Source organism: Crinia signifera, chromosome 3, assembly GCF_055691185.1.
Source record: "Crinia signifera chromosome 3, ASM5569118v1, whole genome shotgun sequence".
Classification (NCBI taxonomy): Eukaryota; Metazoa; Chordata; class Amphibia; order Anura; family Myobatrachidae; genus Crinia; species Crinia signifera.
Genome location: NC_139219.1, coordinates 221,112,374 through 221,130,740, shown reverse-complemented (window position 1 = coordinate 221,130,740; position 18,367 = coordinate 221,112,374). Strand labels below are relative to the sequence as shown.

At 41.9% G+C, this 18,367-nt stretch overlaps 1 protein-coding gene across 1 annotated transcript in view; it reads right to left on the bottom strand.

Moving 5' to 3' along the window:
- Positions 1-2,057: 2,057 nt before the first annotated feature.
- The window catches only part of LOC146062655 (uncharacterized), a 48,962-nt gene continuing 32,652 nt past the window's right edge, over positions 2,058-18,367 (bottom strand). The window contains exons 2-8 of the mRNA XM_083174726.1: positions 16,900-17,028; positions 13,937-14,122; positions 13,593-13,724; positions 11,593-11,838; positions 9,628-9,885; positions 6,428-6,507; positions 2,058-3,484 (exon numbers count right to left, since the gene is read on the bottom strand). Of these exons, the coding sequence (XP_083030852.1) occupies positions 3,371-3,484; positions 6,428-6,507; positions 9,628-9,885; positions 11,593-11,838; positions 13,593-13,724; positions 13,937-14,122; positions 16,900-17,028 (1,145 nt within the window). The 3' untranslated portion in view covers positions 2,058-3,370. The remainder of the gene's footprint in view (positions 3,485-6,427; positions 6,508-9,627; positions 9,886-11,592; positions 11,839-13,592; positions 13,725-13,936; positions 14,123-16,899; positions 17,029-18,367) is intronic.

The following is an 18,367-nucleotide window of genomic DNA, read 5'->3' as shown; positions in this document are numbered from 1 at the left end:
ATGTACTATACATTCCAGTTTATACATTTATCAAACTGTATAATAAATGTAAATGCTACATAATAAAATCAAAATATTTAATCCTGAATTACTTATTTATATACTGGCCAAATTGAACCAATAAAAAATATTTGTGTTTGTTTCAATTTTTTATTTTTATATTCATGAAAAATTACAATTTGATAATACATCCTACTAATTAGATACAGACGAATGGAGGTAGACATTATGTGGCTTCCCCAATAAATCTGTATGAATGAGGTATCAAACCTTTTTAAAGAGAAAAAGCACAGAAGATTCCCAAAGCAACTATGGTAACTTTAGAAAATCTTAAGTGCCATAAGTTTCTGTCAAATCCATCATAAATAGTAAGGACAAGCACTGAAATATTGGGTATAGATGGATCTATCTGTATTGTTTTCTTTGTATTGCAGTATCACAATGTTGGTGTACAGTAACCTGGTGCCCACAGTTAGGGGGAGATTCAATCGCCGTCGAGCATCTCCCGTGGTGGAGATGCTCGACGGGCCCTATTCAATGCTGTCTTCCCTGACAGCATTGAACAGGATTTCCTGTCAGAACGAGCCCGACATCTCTAGCTGTCGGGCTCGTTCTGCCGAGAACAGCCGGGAAGTGACGAGCTGCCGGCTGCAGCTCGTCACTTCCCGGCCGCAACTCGCGGCCACGCCCCCTTCTCGCCGCTCGGCGGTCGGGACATTGAATCCCGACTGCCGAGCTCCAGGCGAGCTCACCGAGAACGGGACAGGGGCACGGCTGTCGCGCTAGCTCGACAGCTGTGCCCCTGACATTGAATACCCCCCTTAGTCTCTGTAAGGAAGAGGTATGATAAATATTCTAAAAGGCAAAATCCTAAAGCTGGATACACACTATGGGCCCCGGATTATTGGATGACCGCGAATGGTACGCTGACACACTGCAACCATTTGGGGGTAGTAACCCAGTGTTTTCTGTGAGTGCCCCAAAAAAGCAGGTGTTCCCTGGCTGTTGTGAGAGAGGGCCACTGACATCAGTATCGGTCTCCTTCTCTCCACGGGCATTGCATCGCCGAGTATCAAATTTGCAGTCATGCATATGGGCGTGAACTTGCATGTGTGGGGCGGTGTATACCTGATCACTGTGCTCCTAAGATTAGCAGCCCAGCAATCAGGTCTGAATCGGGCCCTATAATATTATCTTTCCAATCTGGCTGGTTGGAACAAGAATTTGGGAATGTCTGGAAACAAATTGCAATCAACCAATTATATGGGCCCCATACATCAGCAATTACAATTAATGGATTTCCAGATCCAGGGATTTTTTTGGCCAGATAAATGGATTCTACAATCTATTTGACTTGCCCACACATTACAGATTTATTTCAGTGATCGGCAGATTTTTCCATCTAAAGATTGCATCTTCATATCTGGAATTGGCCAATCGATTGTCATTTCAGCTGTTCATAATGTAAATAGATGAAGACGATGAATTGGGAATGCCCACACATCTAAAAAAGATCTGCCGATAATACAAGATTATTAAGCATGTTTAAAAATCTGATTAAGCAATCGATTGGTGATCCCTATTCATTTTTGACTGGGATTGCCAAAAGGGGGAGCCCACACATCTAAAATTAATTGTGGCAATCATCTCCAGATCTCAGGATTGTCACAATTAATTGCTGATGTATGGGGCCCATAACTCTTTATGTTTATTTACTTTAGAATTTTTTGTTTATTGTATTGAAATTAAATATAAATAGGGGTAAACCCACTCTTCGATATTTGCTATGATGCCTTGGGACAAGAAGGCCAATTCTGGTACCATATGTGCCTTCTTGATACAGGCAGAAGACAGGAATTCACACACCTGGGCTGCAGCAGTCTATGTGGATTCAACATTAACGAAAAAAGAAAAAGTACACAATTCATACCGAGTACAAGTGCATGGCTGGACTGTGCTATTAATACCTTATAATGTAACAGGGATCATGTAAATTTAAAATTAGAAGAAACCTCATATACTGTTAAAAAAAAAATTTTTTTACCAAGTACACACTATGCCTTTCCTTTTAAAAGATGAAATGGAAACGTGCTTTATTATACAGATTGTTTGCTAAATTCACAGTAATACAAAAGATCCTAGCAGCAATATTACTATACTATCACCAAAAATTGAAAGGATTTAGGATTATAGAGATGGTGAGATGCGTTCAGCGATCCTCATCATTGTCATCATTAGTTCATATTTTCCATCAGGTACGGACAAGTGATCCACCTCCAAAACAGGCCAATGAGTCTTTGTTTAGCAAGAGACACATCGCTGGGAGCACACCCTTGTTATCACAACTGCACAACCCATCCCATCTTCCAATTACAAGTGTGAAAAATTTCTGAGGTGATATGGCTAAATCATTTCTGATATGTACACGCAGTTGACAAAAGTGCAAATTGCAGGTACAGGTCTGTCCTGCTATGTTGCTGCTGTGTATAGCAGCGTTTTGTAGTGGGACCATGATATGTACAAGTTAGGGCATACTGCTTCATATGCATCACTAGCCAGCTTGTATAACAATGAATAGGATCACCAGCTCCCATTCAGTGCACAGTGGGAGCATACGCATCACAGCAACAACACATGAGGACACATCTGTCACAAAGTGCATTTGTTTAGAATTCTACATAATAAAACCATAAATATTTTGCTTTATTGAGGCAAGTAATTGAAATAGAAAATGCAGTTAAACAGTATATGAAGCTTTATATTGTATGTGCCTCAGTACTTGCTTTATAAGATAGCTACCTCACATTACATCATCCCATGTTCTCCTTTGGCGTATTCTTTCAATGCACCTACTGTAGATGTCAAAGTGCTAAAAAAAACTTTCCTGTGTACCACAGCTCATATAAAGGTAAATGTTATGTTCTGTGCTGTATATTGTAGAATAAAGTTTTAAAATATAGCAGCATATCATGTGACTATAAATATGTGTATTATGTTTGGGCAGAATGGTGGTGTGGGGGTAGGTGTTGCAGATTCATAGTGCTGGGGCCTTGAGATCAGTTTTGACTAGAACATTCCCTGTGTAGGTAACACTGGGGTAACACTGAACTGTTCTGTATGTCACTGAGGAAGAACACAGTGCGAAACGCGTCTTATTAGGCATTGTGGAATAACCTTGGAATACAGAGGACAAGTAGGATGAATTGTAGTTTCCATCTATCATCATTAGGTTTCTTTCACTGTATTAAATACTGATAACTTTACTTACTAAATTGTAAGTGATTCTACTAACAGGTGAGAATAATACATATTTGACATTAATTATAACTTTCTCTCCTCTCACTGTGGGAATTTCTCCATTATAGCACATTTAATGTAAGTTGTCATAAGCTATTTTCTTGGATCGGAATCGTTCAGCTCTCTCCCCTTTCCATGTGACAGTTAGATTTTGTTTTGGAAATGTCATTTCCAGGAATCTTTTCACCTGAGGGAAAATAGAAACAATCAGTACAGGGATCAGGTAGGGACATTGTGCATTATATCAGTACAGCTGAAGCATCCAACAACAGAAATGTAGATTTACTCTAAGAACTGATTTTGCAACTGTCTTATAATACAGAATTTAGAGGTGCTGTTCATAGTTGCCATTTACACAATGTTTCTCCTCTAAAATCCTTCGTTACTGAGAAATTTATTCCCCAAGTGGTACGGTAAGATTTGTCACTTGACACATTCCAGCAACAATATCGCTGAAAGTAACGATGACAAAATGTTCATTTAATCATATTAAGTACATTTTAACTCCATTCCCTTCCTACATCCACATGCTGCTGCATTTTAAAGGTGCATACACACTGGGCATTTTTGCCCAGTATGTATGCACAGCAATAATGGGTTAAATCTCTGGGCTGAAAATTGCATTTTGTGTGGTTTTCGCCCTTTCAATCGATATTCCCGGGGGTGGACGGCTTTTCCCATAGCAGGATGCTATGAAAAGCTGTCCACCTTGTCGTTCATCTGCTGGTAATACTAGGAGATCAGCAGCAGTGGGCGCCAATGGTGCGGGAGCATGCATCAGTGCTCATTGCCAGGCCATACACACTGGGCTGCTTTTGAGCTGAAAGCGGCACAAACGGTAAAAGTGATCTGTTTTAAAAAAAAGTGTATATGGGCCTAAAGGGGTAAATTTACTAAGATGACATTTCTATTGAAGATGGGATGAAGATAAATAGCACTGTTCACAGAACTGAGATTACCTTTGTACATACTGTATTGGTCTTCAAATTAAAAACAGAATTATTGTAATGCTTAATTATACAAAAGAAGTAGATTGTAATACATTTTGGGGTATTCAAGTTGTCACCACAAACCTTGGTTGAAGAATATCTCAGATTAAGACACAATTGTTCAGAAATTGCTGAGAGACAATGAATTATCTTCTGTTTAGTACTGAGAACACACTTGCGGCCTGATTCAGACCTGCTCACTAGGCAGCGTATAGAAATCATTCAATGGACGCTCACCTCAACCTGGACTGACTTTTCCAGTATGAGCTTTCCGACAAATTCAGGATGGGCGCTGACATTATGCCCCCTGACCGCCCCTGCCCACTCCCCAGTGTGCGAACACCCCGGTTAGTGTGAAACTCACCAAAGAAGTTCACGCCAGGGGTTTGCATATACACATTTACACGTATGTGCAAACCCTTAACATCAGCCTGGGGAACGAATTCGGCCCGCTAAGAGTGGGTATGAGTCACCCCCTTGATCTGGAGGAAGGGTAACTTCCCTATACTAAAGCTTGACAACACATTATGAATGTGGCTGAAAGAGCAACCCAGAATAGTTTTTAGAAAAGTAAGGAACTTGGACTCACTTTGCTTGCCACAGGTTACTACAGGTTGAGTATCCTGTATCCGTGCATCCCTTATCCGAATTATTCCAAAAAACGTGGTTTTTGGAATCATTCAAATTATAATTTTTTTTTAACCCCCCTAACCCTCTTTTCATACTTACCAAGTCCCCGGGTGTCCACAGCAGGCCTCCGGCATCTTCTCCAGGGTCTCCAGCGGTCCCAGGAATGCATCCCACCGGTGCATTGTCACCGGTGCGCGCGCACACTCGCACGCAATGCATTCCTGGGACCGCTGGAGACCCAGAGAAGATGCCGGAGGCCTTCTGTGGACGCCCGGGGACTGCGTGGATGCCGAGGGACCACCGGACACCATCAGGGGACAGGTAAGTATGCCTAAAAAAAATTATTCCAAAAACCGAAAAATTCCCCTATCCGGAATGCTCGTGGTCCCGAGCATTTCGGATAGGGGATACTCAACCTGTATTCCCATTAGGTATCCATGGAGATTGTGAACTAGAATAAGGCCCAGTGTTCTGATGCAGTTTAGTTATGCTAGCCCAGGGGGTTCCATGTTCTAAACTTGAGCAAATTATTATTGTATGTGTTATCTATCTATCTAATTTAGGTTTAGTGGGTTTTTTACATTTGGAATGTATGAAGCTTCACTATTTTGCAATACACTGTTATACATAAAATGCCTCAAGCAGACATGCAATTAAATCAATGGATGTGCATCCATATCATGTATATTGTTTTCTGTAAGTCAAAGGACTATAGGTGCCCATACACTATTGTGATGTAAAGCATTGCAGCAGTGTATGGGCCACCCGACATCCCCTGAGCTACCCGGGATGGCCAATATATCACATGCGTCCCCGTCCCCCGCCTCTGGGAGGGGGTCCGAGTTGGAAGTTGGATGGGCAGCAGGTCCGACCACCACCTCAGATCCAATACGCATGGGACTGCGCATCAGACCCGAAGGGGACGCCAAACACCTCTGATATCTGCTGATTTCTCGGCCAAATCCGTAGGGATCGTGTGAAATCGGCCCAAATCGGACAAGTGTATGGGCACCTTAAGTATGTTTTTGCAGAGAAAAAATCTTTAGGTAGCAATCCAAAATGTAGAAGTATGGCAAAATAGTTCTGTTGCCCATTACAATCAATCAGATATCAGTTTCTGTTTTTCAAATCTGCAGTAGGAATTCACACATCTCACAGGGGTCTGTTCTGTAGTCCCAAAAGTAAATTTGGAAAGGGGGCAGGATCACCTCTAGCAGCTTTTTGAAGTACTGGACTTGCTGCCATGGAGATCTTGCATGCCCCCAAGTCCATTGTTTGTTTGTTTTTGTACCTCTGGAAAAAGGTTGGATGAATGGAAATATGAAAGCTGGAACCTGGTTGCTTTTTATTTTATTTATCAAATAAATTCTAACTATGCCTGAGCAGTGAGCATAATTATGAATATTTCCTTTATGCACAAGGACATAAAATAGAGGCGTGGTAGGTAGGGGGGGTAGGGTGTAGAATTAAGTTTTGCAAATATCATACCATTCTTCCCACCAAAATATTACCTGGTATATTATTTGCTGTTTCCTTTTAGATTCATTCAATAATGTGGAGATATGAAACGATAAATACAAACTTGTTTGGTCTGTGGGCAAAAGAATATACATTTTTACTAAATAGTCTAAACAGAATTGAATGGCACACATAATTGGGGCACAATATAATATACTTTGGTTTGTAATGTGTCATTTTACTATGCAGTTTGTGACAAAGTGGATCCGGTTTTAAAATGGGGCTGATGTAATAATGCTGGGTACAAACTAGAAGATACTGTATTTTTAATGATTGTGCTGAATCCAAGGGGTGGTCTAGTGTGTATGCTATTTGTCTATGATGATACGTGCTCCTCTGTACATGCAGTACAATGGAGGACATTGCAAGAGAGGGCATGTTATGGAAAGCAGCATAGTCCCTGCTACAACAATGCTGGCATCTGTTGAAATAATCTAACAAACTAATCAGCTCCTCACTGCCATGCTACATCTGTGTTCAGAAAATGTCAGTTAAAAGCTGATTGGTTGGTAGTTTATCTCAGTCCCATAATAGACTGTAAACCACAGGTTTTTTTTATCTGATATTTGGCTATGAACATCGCACCCAATGTGTGACAGATTGGAGATCATAAACAAAACCATACTGTACCTTAGTAAAGTCTGGCCAAGATGTTCGTAGCTATAGAGGACTATAACTTGTGACAAGGAGTCTGTGAAGCCAAAATACAGGTGGCAATGTGCTCCGAGATTTATACCCACACCCTGCTGGAAGCTAAGCTTTTTCCAAATTGTTCCTAGTGTAAACAGCACTAGGCCAGTCTGGTAGCTATCTTCTAAGGCAGAAGCACATCTGTTACCTTACTACAATGGGCAGTATTCAATGTGCATTTTGGCGATGTGCAGCGAATCCTGTTTAGGATTCGCTGCACATTCGCCACTGCTCGCCACGTTCCGGAGCCTCGCCGGCTCCAGTATTCGCTGCCCCTGACTGGCGAATTTTAACTCCTGCGGCGACGCCGCAGGGATCCCGAGGACGGCGGCAGGCAGGGAGATGGAAGTCTCGCTGCCTGCCCCAGAACGTTTGTGGGGGGGAGGTGGGCTCCCCGGGTGCCAGGCAGCACAGGCTGCCCCCCGGGGGTGCCAGCAGGGGACCGGGTATATTCACTACACCCGATCATGCATATGTAATGATCGGATGCAGTGAATATATGAATATCTAATGAGCGGCTCGGCTCCCGGCCCCCTGCTGGCTGGTCTGTGTAAAAAAAAATATATATATTTTTTTAATTAAATATATATCTTGCTAATAGACTGGAGGGAGGTTATATCAGCTCCAAGTAAATCTTCAATGGCCCTCTCGGTCCAGCAGGTCCAATTCAATGTCCTTCATCGAATTTATCTTACCCCAGAGCGCCTGAGGCACATGGGTAACTCCGCCAACGCCGGGTGCCCGAGATGCGGAGTCGAGCCTGGTACACACTGGCATTTAATTTGGGAGTGTGCGGGTGTCCAGGCGTTCTGGTTGGCTATTTGTGATGTTATGTTGGAGCTGGATGTTTCCAGTTCCCTTTTTAGTCCAATATGTTTGGTAATGGGGGTTGTGGATACCCGACTAAGCGGGCAATGGACCCAATTGATTAGGATCTTAACATCTTGTGCTAAAGTAATTATTGCAAGGAAGTGGATGGCCAAGGAAGGGCCATCGGCGGTGGAGTGGATTAATTTAGTTAATGCCACCTGCTCTCACGAAAAATACGTATATGCCACACGAGGGTGTTTTGCTAAATTTTATAGGATATGGGGTCGGTGGACGACCTCTAAATTCTACATTTCAGTATAAATACACTTTGATTCACTTTAGTTGTTTACTTATTTTTTGTTTGTGTGATGGCCTATATGTGTAGCCTCCGATCACGTTTGCACTTTATTTACGACAAGTTTTGGGTAGTGGTGGTATCCGTAACAAGTTCATGACACTTTAATGACGATAGTCAAATTATGATTAGTAGTGCACAGGAAATTATTTAATAGATATATTGAGCAATATGTTAACAGGTGGGGTCAGGAATAATTATATATTATATTTTTTGTTATGCTTATGCGTAGGATGATAATTTGGGAGCAGAAGAGAAAGCATGATGTGGTGCCACCTGCAGCCTTAGTTCTATTAGCATATAGGTGTAGATCTCTTATGTCTAGCGGGGGGTGTGACCGGCCACGGGGTTGTAGGTGTTATTGTATGTAATGTATTGTATTTTAAATGTTTGTCTATGAGAATTTTTGTAAAAGTAAATAAAAACTAAATTTAAAAAAAAATATATATATTCATGTGCTTACAGCACATGAATAAAAATAGCATGCCCCTCCTCAGAATAAAATTCCTGATTTTTTTACACCAAATGTCAAAAACAAAACACTTTATTTTAAAAGTTCACATTTCACTTCACCATAAAAAAAAAGCGATTGCTACTCGGTAAATCATGGCGAAAAAAACCTTGAAATGTATTCGCCATCTGGTCATTGAATAGGGTGATTCACCGTGTTAGTCAAAAATTTGCCTTACAGCACAAAATCGCCATAAAAACCTGGCGAATCAGCCTCATTGAATACCGCCCAATATATCTATCACATTTATCTTCCTATTACAAGCAGCAAACTGCACCTTCAACCTATAAAGTTGAAACAATGACATTTGAAAAGGCATTATATAACATGGTTAGTTTCTGGCTACTGTCTGGCTATTTATATTATATTTCTTAAGGTGATTCACAAATCAGCAAAATGTCTCTGCACCATGAATAGACACTGTGCACATACGCACAACGCTTACTCAAAGACAAGGAGACTCTTAACTGACCCCGACCATGGCAACAAGGTTTGGAGGGTCCCGGAAATCTGGTCCCCCACCCGGCCCCCCAGAAAGAGGGGCAAGCCTCCAGGAAAGCTGTCAATCTCTCGCTACCCCCCCCCCCCCCTCAGCGGGGTTCCGTGGGTCCAAATGAAGCGAATCACGTCTCTGTAGCCCTACCCACTGAAATGCAATGCCTGAAACACCAACATTGTAAGGCAGTGGGCCACAATGATGTAATCACGTTGGCCACACCCCCAAACAAGATGTGGGGGGTGCTCCACAAAATTGTGACAGTTGGAAGGTATGTCCTTCTATAACCAAATATAGTAAGGCATCTTTAAAATACAGTAAAATGACTTACATGTAGTTACTGAGATCCCCTTGCTATCTCCCTGCACAGTGTCATCTCCCGCTAGCACAGTGACTGTGAACAGGTATAGGTTTCCTCCAGTCAGGTTCCCAATGTTGATTGATTCATGCACTGTGTATTTAATAAAGGATCGATCTCCTACAACTTTAATGACATATGAGCTTTTATTTCCTATTGGTGCATCCCAGCTCAGACTGGCTGAATCAATACTAATATTGCTGGCTTTTAGGTTTGTAACACTTTCTGGTTCTGAAAAAAAGAGAACAGCCATCATTTATTTTATCTCACAAAAGAAGTATCCAGTATTTGCTTTTCCCAGCATACAAACTTAGATTAGATTTGTATAAAATAGACAGGTTTTTTTGGACCATTTAATAGTTAAAGAGACATAGAACTATCATCACTTTTTGACAATTCTCAGTTGAATTTATATTCAACCTATTCAATCTCAGTGTCGATTTTTTGACTAGATTATTCATCCTTCTGAGGAAGTTGCTGAGTCTAAAGGCGGGGAAACGCGTAAAGGAGACCCATAAGTTCCGGTACTTCTATACAACTTTAAACAAGCTTTGTTTTACTGCCATTGTCCCAGGAGCGTGGACGAGTCTTCCTGGCTGCATTGCACATGCAAGGAATCTGCAGTTGAGACCCATGTAATATCCACAACAGAGAGCCCTACCTGGAGCCTGGCAAGTTACCAAACCTTTAAAGCAATATCAATATTGACTGTTAAGCTGATTGACCAATTATTGGAATATGCATGCTAATATCTACTAACACCTAGGGGCTGTGAGAGAGCCACCTGTTGCTAATTGGACTAACCTGCCTATACAGGCTGTTACAGAACTTTCAGCCCACTAACCTTTGTTAGGATTATTAACACACCTGACACCCCTAAAGGGACAGTCCCATAGTGACCCCACTTCTAACCCTATTTTATTTTTCAAAAAAATTTTATGGTTGTTTTATAATTTGTATATTACCGGCCGGTGATTAATGTATAAAGATTAAATTGTAATAATTTTTAAATTAAAATATGATATATTGAATTATCACTTGGATCAGTGCTATCTCTAATTTCTATTGGTTGTCTTTCTGGTATCTCAAGGGGTGGAGTATCCCCTTGATAGTGACAGCTGCAGATCCAAGACTGTTATATATTGCAGACTTTTTTTCTTTCTAGATTTTTTGACTGTTGGAAAACACAAAAAATTTGCTGACCAACATGTTTTACTCCAAAATGCGCCCGTTTCTTTATTTTTTGCCATTTTAGCCGATGCAGATTTGAATTGAAACAAAGTCGAATCTGCATCAGCGAAAATAGACAATAACATACAGAAGTAAAAAATGGCCGCATTGTATAGGCATGTCTGGATTTTTTGGATTTTCAACATCCCATTTTCAATAGAATTCCCATCTTAGTAAATTTACCCTACAGAGAGATATACAGTACATGCAGATGGAGCCATTTTCATTCATCATGACAGTGCCCTCAGGCCTCTCCTTTTTCTATGGGGTCATATAGTTTATTAAACTACCATCCTGTCTGCCACTGCTGTGCCTCAATGTTTTATAAATGTGCTACAGTATATAGTAACTGCCATATGCTTGTGCTGGTGTTGGTCTAGCCAGGCAGCCTATGGACTATATTGGTAACTATCTGTGAGGTGATCAACTGTCCTGGTTTAATTTATTTATTTACTATATTGGTAAGTTTTTTAATACTTCATTAATTGAATCAGTTTCAGGGAAGGAGCATTATATTTAACCAAATTAATATTTTTGCCTGATGCTAAATGTTCATGTTTACATTTGCATACCACAGTACATTAAATACACATTTAATTGATCAATGCTCTATTTTGAAAATTAATGAGGACTCCAAATAGTTAAGAAAAAGCTTTGTAAACTGCTCTACAAAATTGGCTACCAAATACTCAAGGTACAGGTACTTACTTGTATATGTGGAAATAGAATGATTTTGGACTTTCACATTACTAAAAAAAGCAGAGACCTGGATTGTGTAATAATTTCCAGGCGTCAGACCTCCAATTATATTAGATGTAGTTGTCACATTTGTATTAGCAGTTGGATCTCCCAAGACCCGGATAAGATAAGAACTTGCATTTTCATCTGGTTTCTGCCAACTGAGTGTTATAGAAGTGGTGGTGACATTGAGTACAGACAGATTTGTCACTTCTCCTATAGAATAGACACAGAGAATATATCATATAAATATATATCAGTTAGAACACCAGACCTTGTTTTCAGAAGAAGCAGATCTAAGTGTCCTCAAAGATTGTTGCTTCTTATAGCTGTGTGGTGCAGCGGTGCGTGTGTATATAATATGGTGCACTGTTTGCAATACGCACTCATCATGAGAAACCATCTATAAGGACACATCTGTAGGATGCATTGTACATGTTGGATTTAAAGTGTTATCAGTGGGTAACTCCTTAGTCCCCAGCTTAATCAAGTGCTTATTTTTCATAAGTGGCTATTGGCTTTAATCATTTAGTAGCTGTCTACTTTACCCTTTCCACAAAAAAATCTTGTCCCCAGGATGCTCACTCTACACTCCTACCACATTCATCTCCACCTTACCTAACTTCTGCCCTCTGGTACCCTTTCTCACTCCTCATATCATCTGCAATCTCCCCTCTTCCCTAAATTGTAAGCTCCTAGGAGTAGGGTACTCCTCCCTCATGTTCTCACAGACCATTTATGGTCAATGACAACCTTTACCTACTAAATGGCCATTAAGCCCAGATACTCCACCCTCCTTTTCTCACAGGCCATTTTTCTAACCCTTCACCTATTCGTGACCGCCTCTACCAGTGGCTCTCAATCTTTTAGTCATGTCATCTACTGTATATTGAAGACAGGTTCCACCATTCACTGATTACTCCCTTACTCACCTTGTTTCCCATCTGTTTTGTGTACTGAGGAATGTGGTGCTAATTATCACTTCCCTGATGTGGACCACACATGTAGAAGAGGGTGCATGTTAGAGTGGAGCTATTAAGGTAAAAAACTTTGTTGGGTGCAGGAAAGGGGGTAGGGTATTATAAAGAAGCAACATGAGAGAAGGGGAAAAAGGAGTCAAAGTTATTGTTATCAAGATTGAGCCACATTAGACTAGTCTTGGATAGGAGGAGAGGGTCCAAGAGAGGAAAGGTTAAGTCAACTAATATACAGTATGATGATATATGATATTTCACAGAAATGGTAAAAGATGAGGTCAAGTTTAGGACCACTAGAGTGACAAATGTAAAATGCCCATCTTTTAGTCAATAGTGGGAGAAAGGTAAATAATCTTATAAGCAACAGTATTTGTGGGACTCAATGGATAAAGATTGGACTTCAAAACTGGAGAAGCAATTGAGGGGTTTGGGAATTTACTAGGCTTATCAAGACATAAGCTGGTCAGAGGTTTATATTAAAAGGGTTTATTAAAAGGGTTAAGTAATGCAACAACAAATTCAGGACTTATTTAGGACTTACATAGTGGCTATATCTGGACTGTGATGTTGTGTACTTCTCTCATTACAGGTAATAGAACCCTTGCAATTCTGGCCTGTACCTCTGCTCCTGCAGTTTTGAAATATATTGATTGAGTAATTCAAGACCTCCACTGGGTAGCTAGGCAGACCTATCACCCTGCAAATCACTAGGGAAGGCGGTGAAGGGAAAGGAGAGCCTAGAGTAAAGTTAAGGGATAAACAAAGATGATGTACAGATGCCAATTTATTACAGACAGGTCTGGCATTCTACATGGCACAAGAGAGAAGAGTATGATTTAGTGAGTGCAGAATGAGGTTGGCTGGGATACTAGCAGATCCGGGATCTCGGTAAGCTGCGATCCTTGCAGCTTACCGACTCAACCAGAATCAGCCCCATAGTGCAAATGTAGATTTTGAGGAGGATGAGGATCATGGAGGAACTAATGGACTCACCTGATGCAACAGTCGATTGATGGCCTGTCACATGTGACACTGTAATTGGTAATGGTGTGCTGAGGATGGCTTCTGTAGTTTTATCTGATGCTGATGGATACACTGCAGTCAGTGTTCCAGGTGACCCATTACCTATTAAAATTTGAGTGTTAAAACTTTTGAAAAAATAATGATATTCAAAATATATAACAAAAAATATTGTTTTTTACATATAGTTAGAAATCTGATGTTTTCAGAACATGTCTGTAGACATGAATTTATGTATTGTGAATGCCAATGTGATTATGAACAAAATTGAACCCCCCCCCCCCCTCTAAACATACCCTAGGTGCATACATTCTTACCTATCATTTCCGTAATTGCAGTTTGTACAGGTTGCAGTGTTGTTCTTGAACTAAATCTCTGAGTAGCTAATGTTGTGCTTCCTTCCAAGTAGCCAACGCTTCCTGATTGCTGTACAGATGCTGTTCCATTGGTCAGTGTCAATGTTGTTATTATATTGAGTACGGTTTCTGTAGTTGTGGCTGATGCTGAAAGATACACTGCAGTCAGTGTGCTAGATAGTTGAATTACCTATTTTGGCTTTGAGTGATCATACTGTTGAAAAAACAAGATGTACTGTATCAATATCCCAGCAGTTGAAATCATGATGGCCAGAATGCAGACAGTGGCATCTGAATTTTAGAAATCCTTATGATTTCAGTGACTGTTTAACTCTTAACCTCATCCTAATTTGTTCCCACTTATTCTGCTGATTAACTGTAAGAATACTACTAGTACTTACAAAATTGTGACTGTCAGGTAATTTTAACTGCCAGGATCCTGACAGTGTAAACTAAAAGAACATAACTTAAATGATTATAGAGAAACAGACTATTTGAAAGGCAATCAACTTGAACTAATATATTGATCAGATAAAGCTGTTGTAAACCAAAAGTTATTTAGCTAAAGCTGGTGCAATAGGACAGGCTACAAAACATATGTCCCGATTCTGAGCTAGATCTTGTATATAAAGTTGTTTTCTGCTGGCATATTGGATCCGCTGATGTGTCTAAAGACACAGTTGCAGATCATCTGCATGAACATAAGTAATTTTAATAATCCTCAAGTCAATGCTGGGCCAGTGAAGCTCACCCACAAAGTCCAAGCACACCCACAAAACAAGGCTGACAAGACCCAATTATTTAAAGTGGTCTCAGTTGCCGTCCAACACCACAGGGCTTGTTCTGCAGATGTGCCATACCAATCCTGCGCATACTAGTCCTAGGCACAGGACAGCAGCATACTGTCAGTGATTGAGGGACTGGTGACAGCTTCCATTTTTCATAACAGAGGAGTGTCCCTGCCGTTAGTGGGACAAGTTAGGATCTCCTTTGGAGGATGTAGATTTCCTGGCTTCTTAAGAAGCCAGTGGTGGCCAGCTTGGATTCAGTACTGAATCCCGGCGGTCGGGATCCCGGCATTCAGAATCCCGACACCGGAATCCCGACAGCCGAAATGCCGACAAGGGGCGGACGTGGATCGCCCCCCCTTGCGGGCTCGCTGCGCTCGCCACGCAGCGGGCCCGGTGCCTCTCTACGCTCGGCACACTAATTTATTCTCCCTCCATGGGTGTCGTGGACACCCACGGAGGGAGAATGTGTCGGGATTTCGGTGGTCGGGATTCCGGCGTCGGGATTCTGAACGCCGGGATCCCGACCGCCGCGATTTTAACTGCATCCCGCCAGCTTCCATTACCCCATTCGTCACACAGCTGGCAGAAGGTGTTGCAGATAATCCAATACTGTGTCCTAGGACACTCCTGCCACCCAGCGAATATACACGCCACACTGCAAATAGATGATTTGCATAGACACCCATTTGCAGGCTAGCATGCAGGAACAAAAACATGTGAACACTCCGGGGATCAAGTCAATCAAAATGATGGCCTAGGTTCCTAGTGTGTAAAATGTACACTATATTGTTGTTGGTAAAGATATAGTCAATGGTGTAAAGAACTCAAGTTACATCGGATCTCCTTTGTATGAAGATGGTGGTGATGTGCTTAGGTCTGTTAGAGTTGTATTTCCAATTCTGTAAGTGTTCTCTATCCACGTAAAAAAAAAAAAAATTGTGAGTGCACAGTGGGTGTGGATGGTGCAAATATGGGTATATCTAATAAATTGCTTACCCTCAGTGTACTCAGAGGCAGAACTACCATTGGTGCAGCAGGTGCATTGTACTGGGGGCCCTGGGAACTAAGGGGCCCAATGCTACCACCAACTGCTGTGTGGCATATTGTGAACTTTGCTTGGAGTGGATGAGGGGGGCCCATATTATATTTTAGCTACTCACAAGTTTTGCAACTGAGTATACACTAAGTTACTCTCATCCTGTGTTTGGATTACATCTGAGCTCCAGAACGGCCCACCTTTTTCTGCTGTGCCTAATTGATAATGCTGTCCCGCTTCCCACATAAATAAAGACAGTCACTCCTTTAGCTTATGGCACCTCCCCCAGCCAGTCCCCCTCCAATGGTGCTAGTGGCGTGTATGAAACAATGTATGAAGTGTGTGAAAAGCGGAGCCACCAGCAACCAGGGAGCAGAAAGGTAAATCCACATAGATACTTTTAGTACTTTTTTTCGAGGAGCTCAAGTAAGAAGTAAAAAAGAGCTGCATGGGGAGAGACACATCATAGAAGACACAATGGGTGAGGAGATTGCCATATAAGGGAAGACACGCTCAATGATGGGGACAAATGGAGGGAGACATGCTGGATGGGGGTTCCACATGAGGGAAGACACATTGTATGAGGGATAAACAAGTAATAAGTGGTGGTAAGGGGGAGAGCTGTATGAAGGATAAGAATAGACTGGAGAGAGATGTGTGAGGTGTAAGGGAGGACAGCAGTGCATCAATGGCAGTATGTGTATAAATGACAATGCTACTGTGGCCATTATGTGTAAGAGACACTACTGCTGTCTTCTTGTGTATAAGCAGCACTACTACTGCAGACATTATGTACTGTATAAGGGGCACTACTACTGAGTGCATTATGTATAAAAGTGACACTGGAACTGTGGGCATTTAATTGTGTAAGTTGCACTACTGGGTGGCACAACGTGTATAAGGGGTACTACTGTTACTTGTAACATGAATAAGGGGCACTAATGTATTACATAACATGAATATGGGTCACTATCATGAGATGTAGCATGAGTAAGACTCGTAACTATTTGGTGTTATATGAATTTAGAGCACTACATGCAGTGAAATGAGAATACAATTTTGCTATTCTGTAATTTGCATAATTTTAATTGAGTTACCTGTTTTGCAAGTTGTACTGTAGTCTGAACAACAGTCATTGCTTGAAAGACATAATTCATCACAGAAACATCCTCTAAAACAGGAATCATTGCGGCCCAGACAGCAAAGGATGGAGCCTGTGGAACAGCCTGTAAAGAAATCAAGTAAGCATTCATTATTCTAATGATTTGGATACAGACAGTACTGTAGTGCCAATCTTTTATGAATTTCAAACATTTGTCTCAACAGAAGTTTTTAAATAAAGGCTTCTATATATAACGATTTTCTTGAGGATGGTCTGATTCAGGCCTCGTGAAAGGGGGAGTCAAAGGGGACAGCCATCTCAGGCCCTGATGACACAAGAGGCCACAAACCCTTCTGCCGCACAAGCAGTGTGACACAGTAGCAGTTTGGGCTACTCCGGACTGCCGAGGAGCAGTGCTGAGTCCCGCTCTTGTGTACGCCAGGTGACAGTGGCATTTAAAGCATGCAGCAACCGCCTGCAGACCTTCCACTGTGCTGTGCCTACAGGTGAGGGACAGGGACGGTTAGTCGACCCCGGATATGGGTCATTGGGTCAGCCCAGTGTAGGTCAACATGCATTGGTCGACACCCTTAGTTCGACAGGCCATAGGTCGACATAGACTATAGGTTGGAAAACAGGGAGTGAGGGCCTGCGCTCAGGGTGTGTAATAATAAGATGATGCCAATGTTTAAGTATCTGAAAGTTTTATTCACTGACAGTATACTGTACACGCTTCACGTTACTTGGATAAAGTAAGTGGGGGTCAATGGTTAAAGGGTGGTGGTTAGTCTCAGTGGTGCGGCTGGGAGTCGAGCGCGCAGCACTCACACAGAACGTCAGACGCCGGCGGCGAAATCCCGCGAGACGGAACCCCGGAAGTCTCGTCTGTGTTAGGCTGTGGTACCGGCGGATCGAGCGGTCAAGGCGCCGATCCAGCCGCGGTGTGATAGAGCGGACATAGGAGAAGACTTCAAGGACCAGCACCACCCGGACGGTGTTATCAGGTAAAAGTGCACTGCGGGAGGTACGGGACGCCAGCCCCCCGCACCACTTACACCTGCAAGCCTGTGACTGTGTTTTTCTCCCATTGACTGCCTCTCCCCACCTACACAGTGAGTGTTTTATCCAGCAGCACCACTGAGACTAACCACCACCCTTTAACCATTGACCCCCACTTACTTTATCCAAGTAACGTGAAGCGTGTACAGTATACTGTCAGTGAATAAAACTTTCAGATACTTAAACATTGGCATCATCTTATTATTACACACCCTGAGCGCAGGCCCTCACTCCCTGTTTTCCATTATATCTTTAAAGGGTAGCCCTCCCTTTCCACTGAGGACCAGCAGCTTGGGTGACCAATATTGCCCAATAAGCTATAGCGCCGACCACTTTTCTCTTTACTATACTATTTTGTGGGCTAAGGTACTGGCAGCTTTTCCTTATGGGAATATTGGACACAC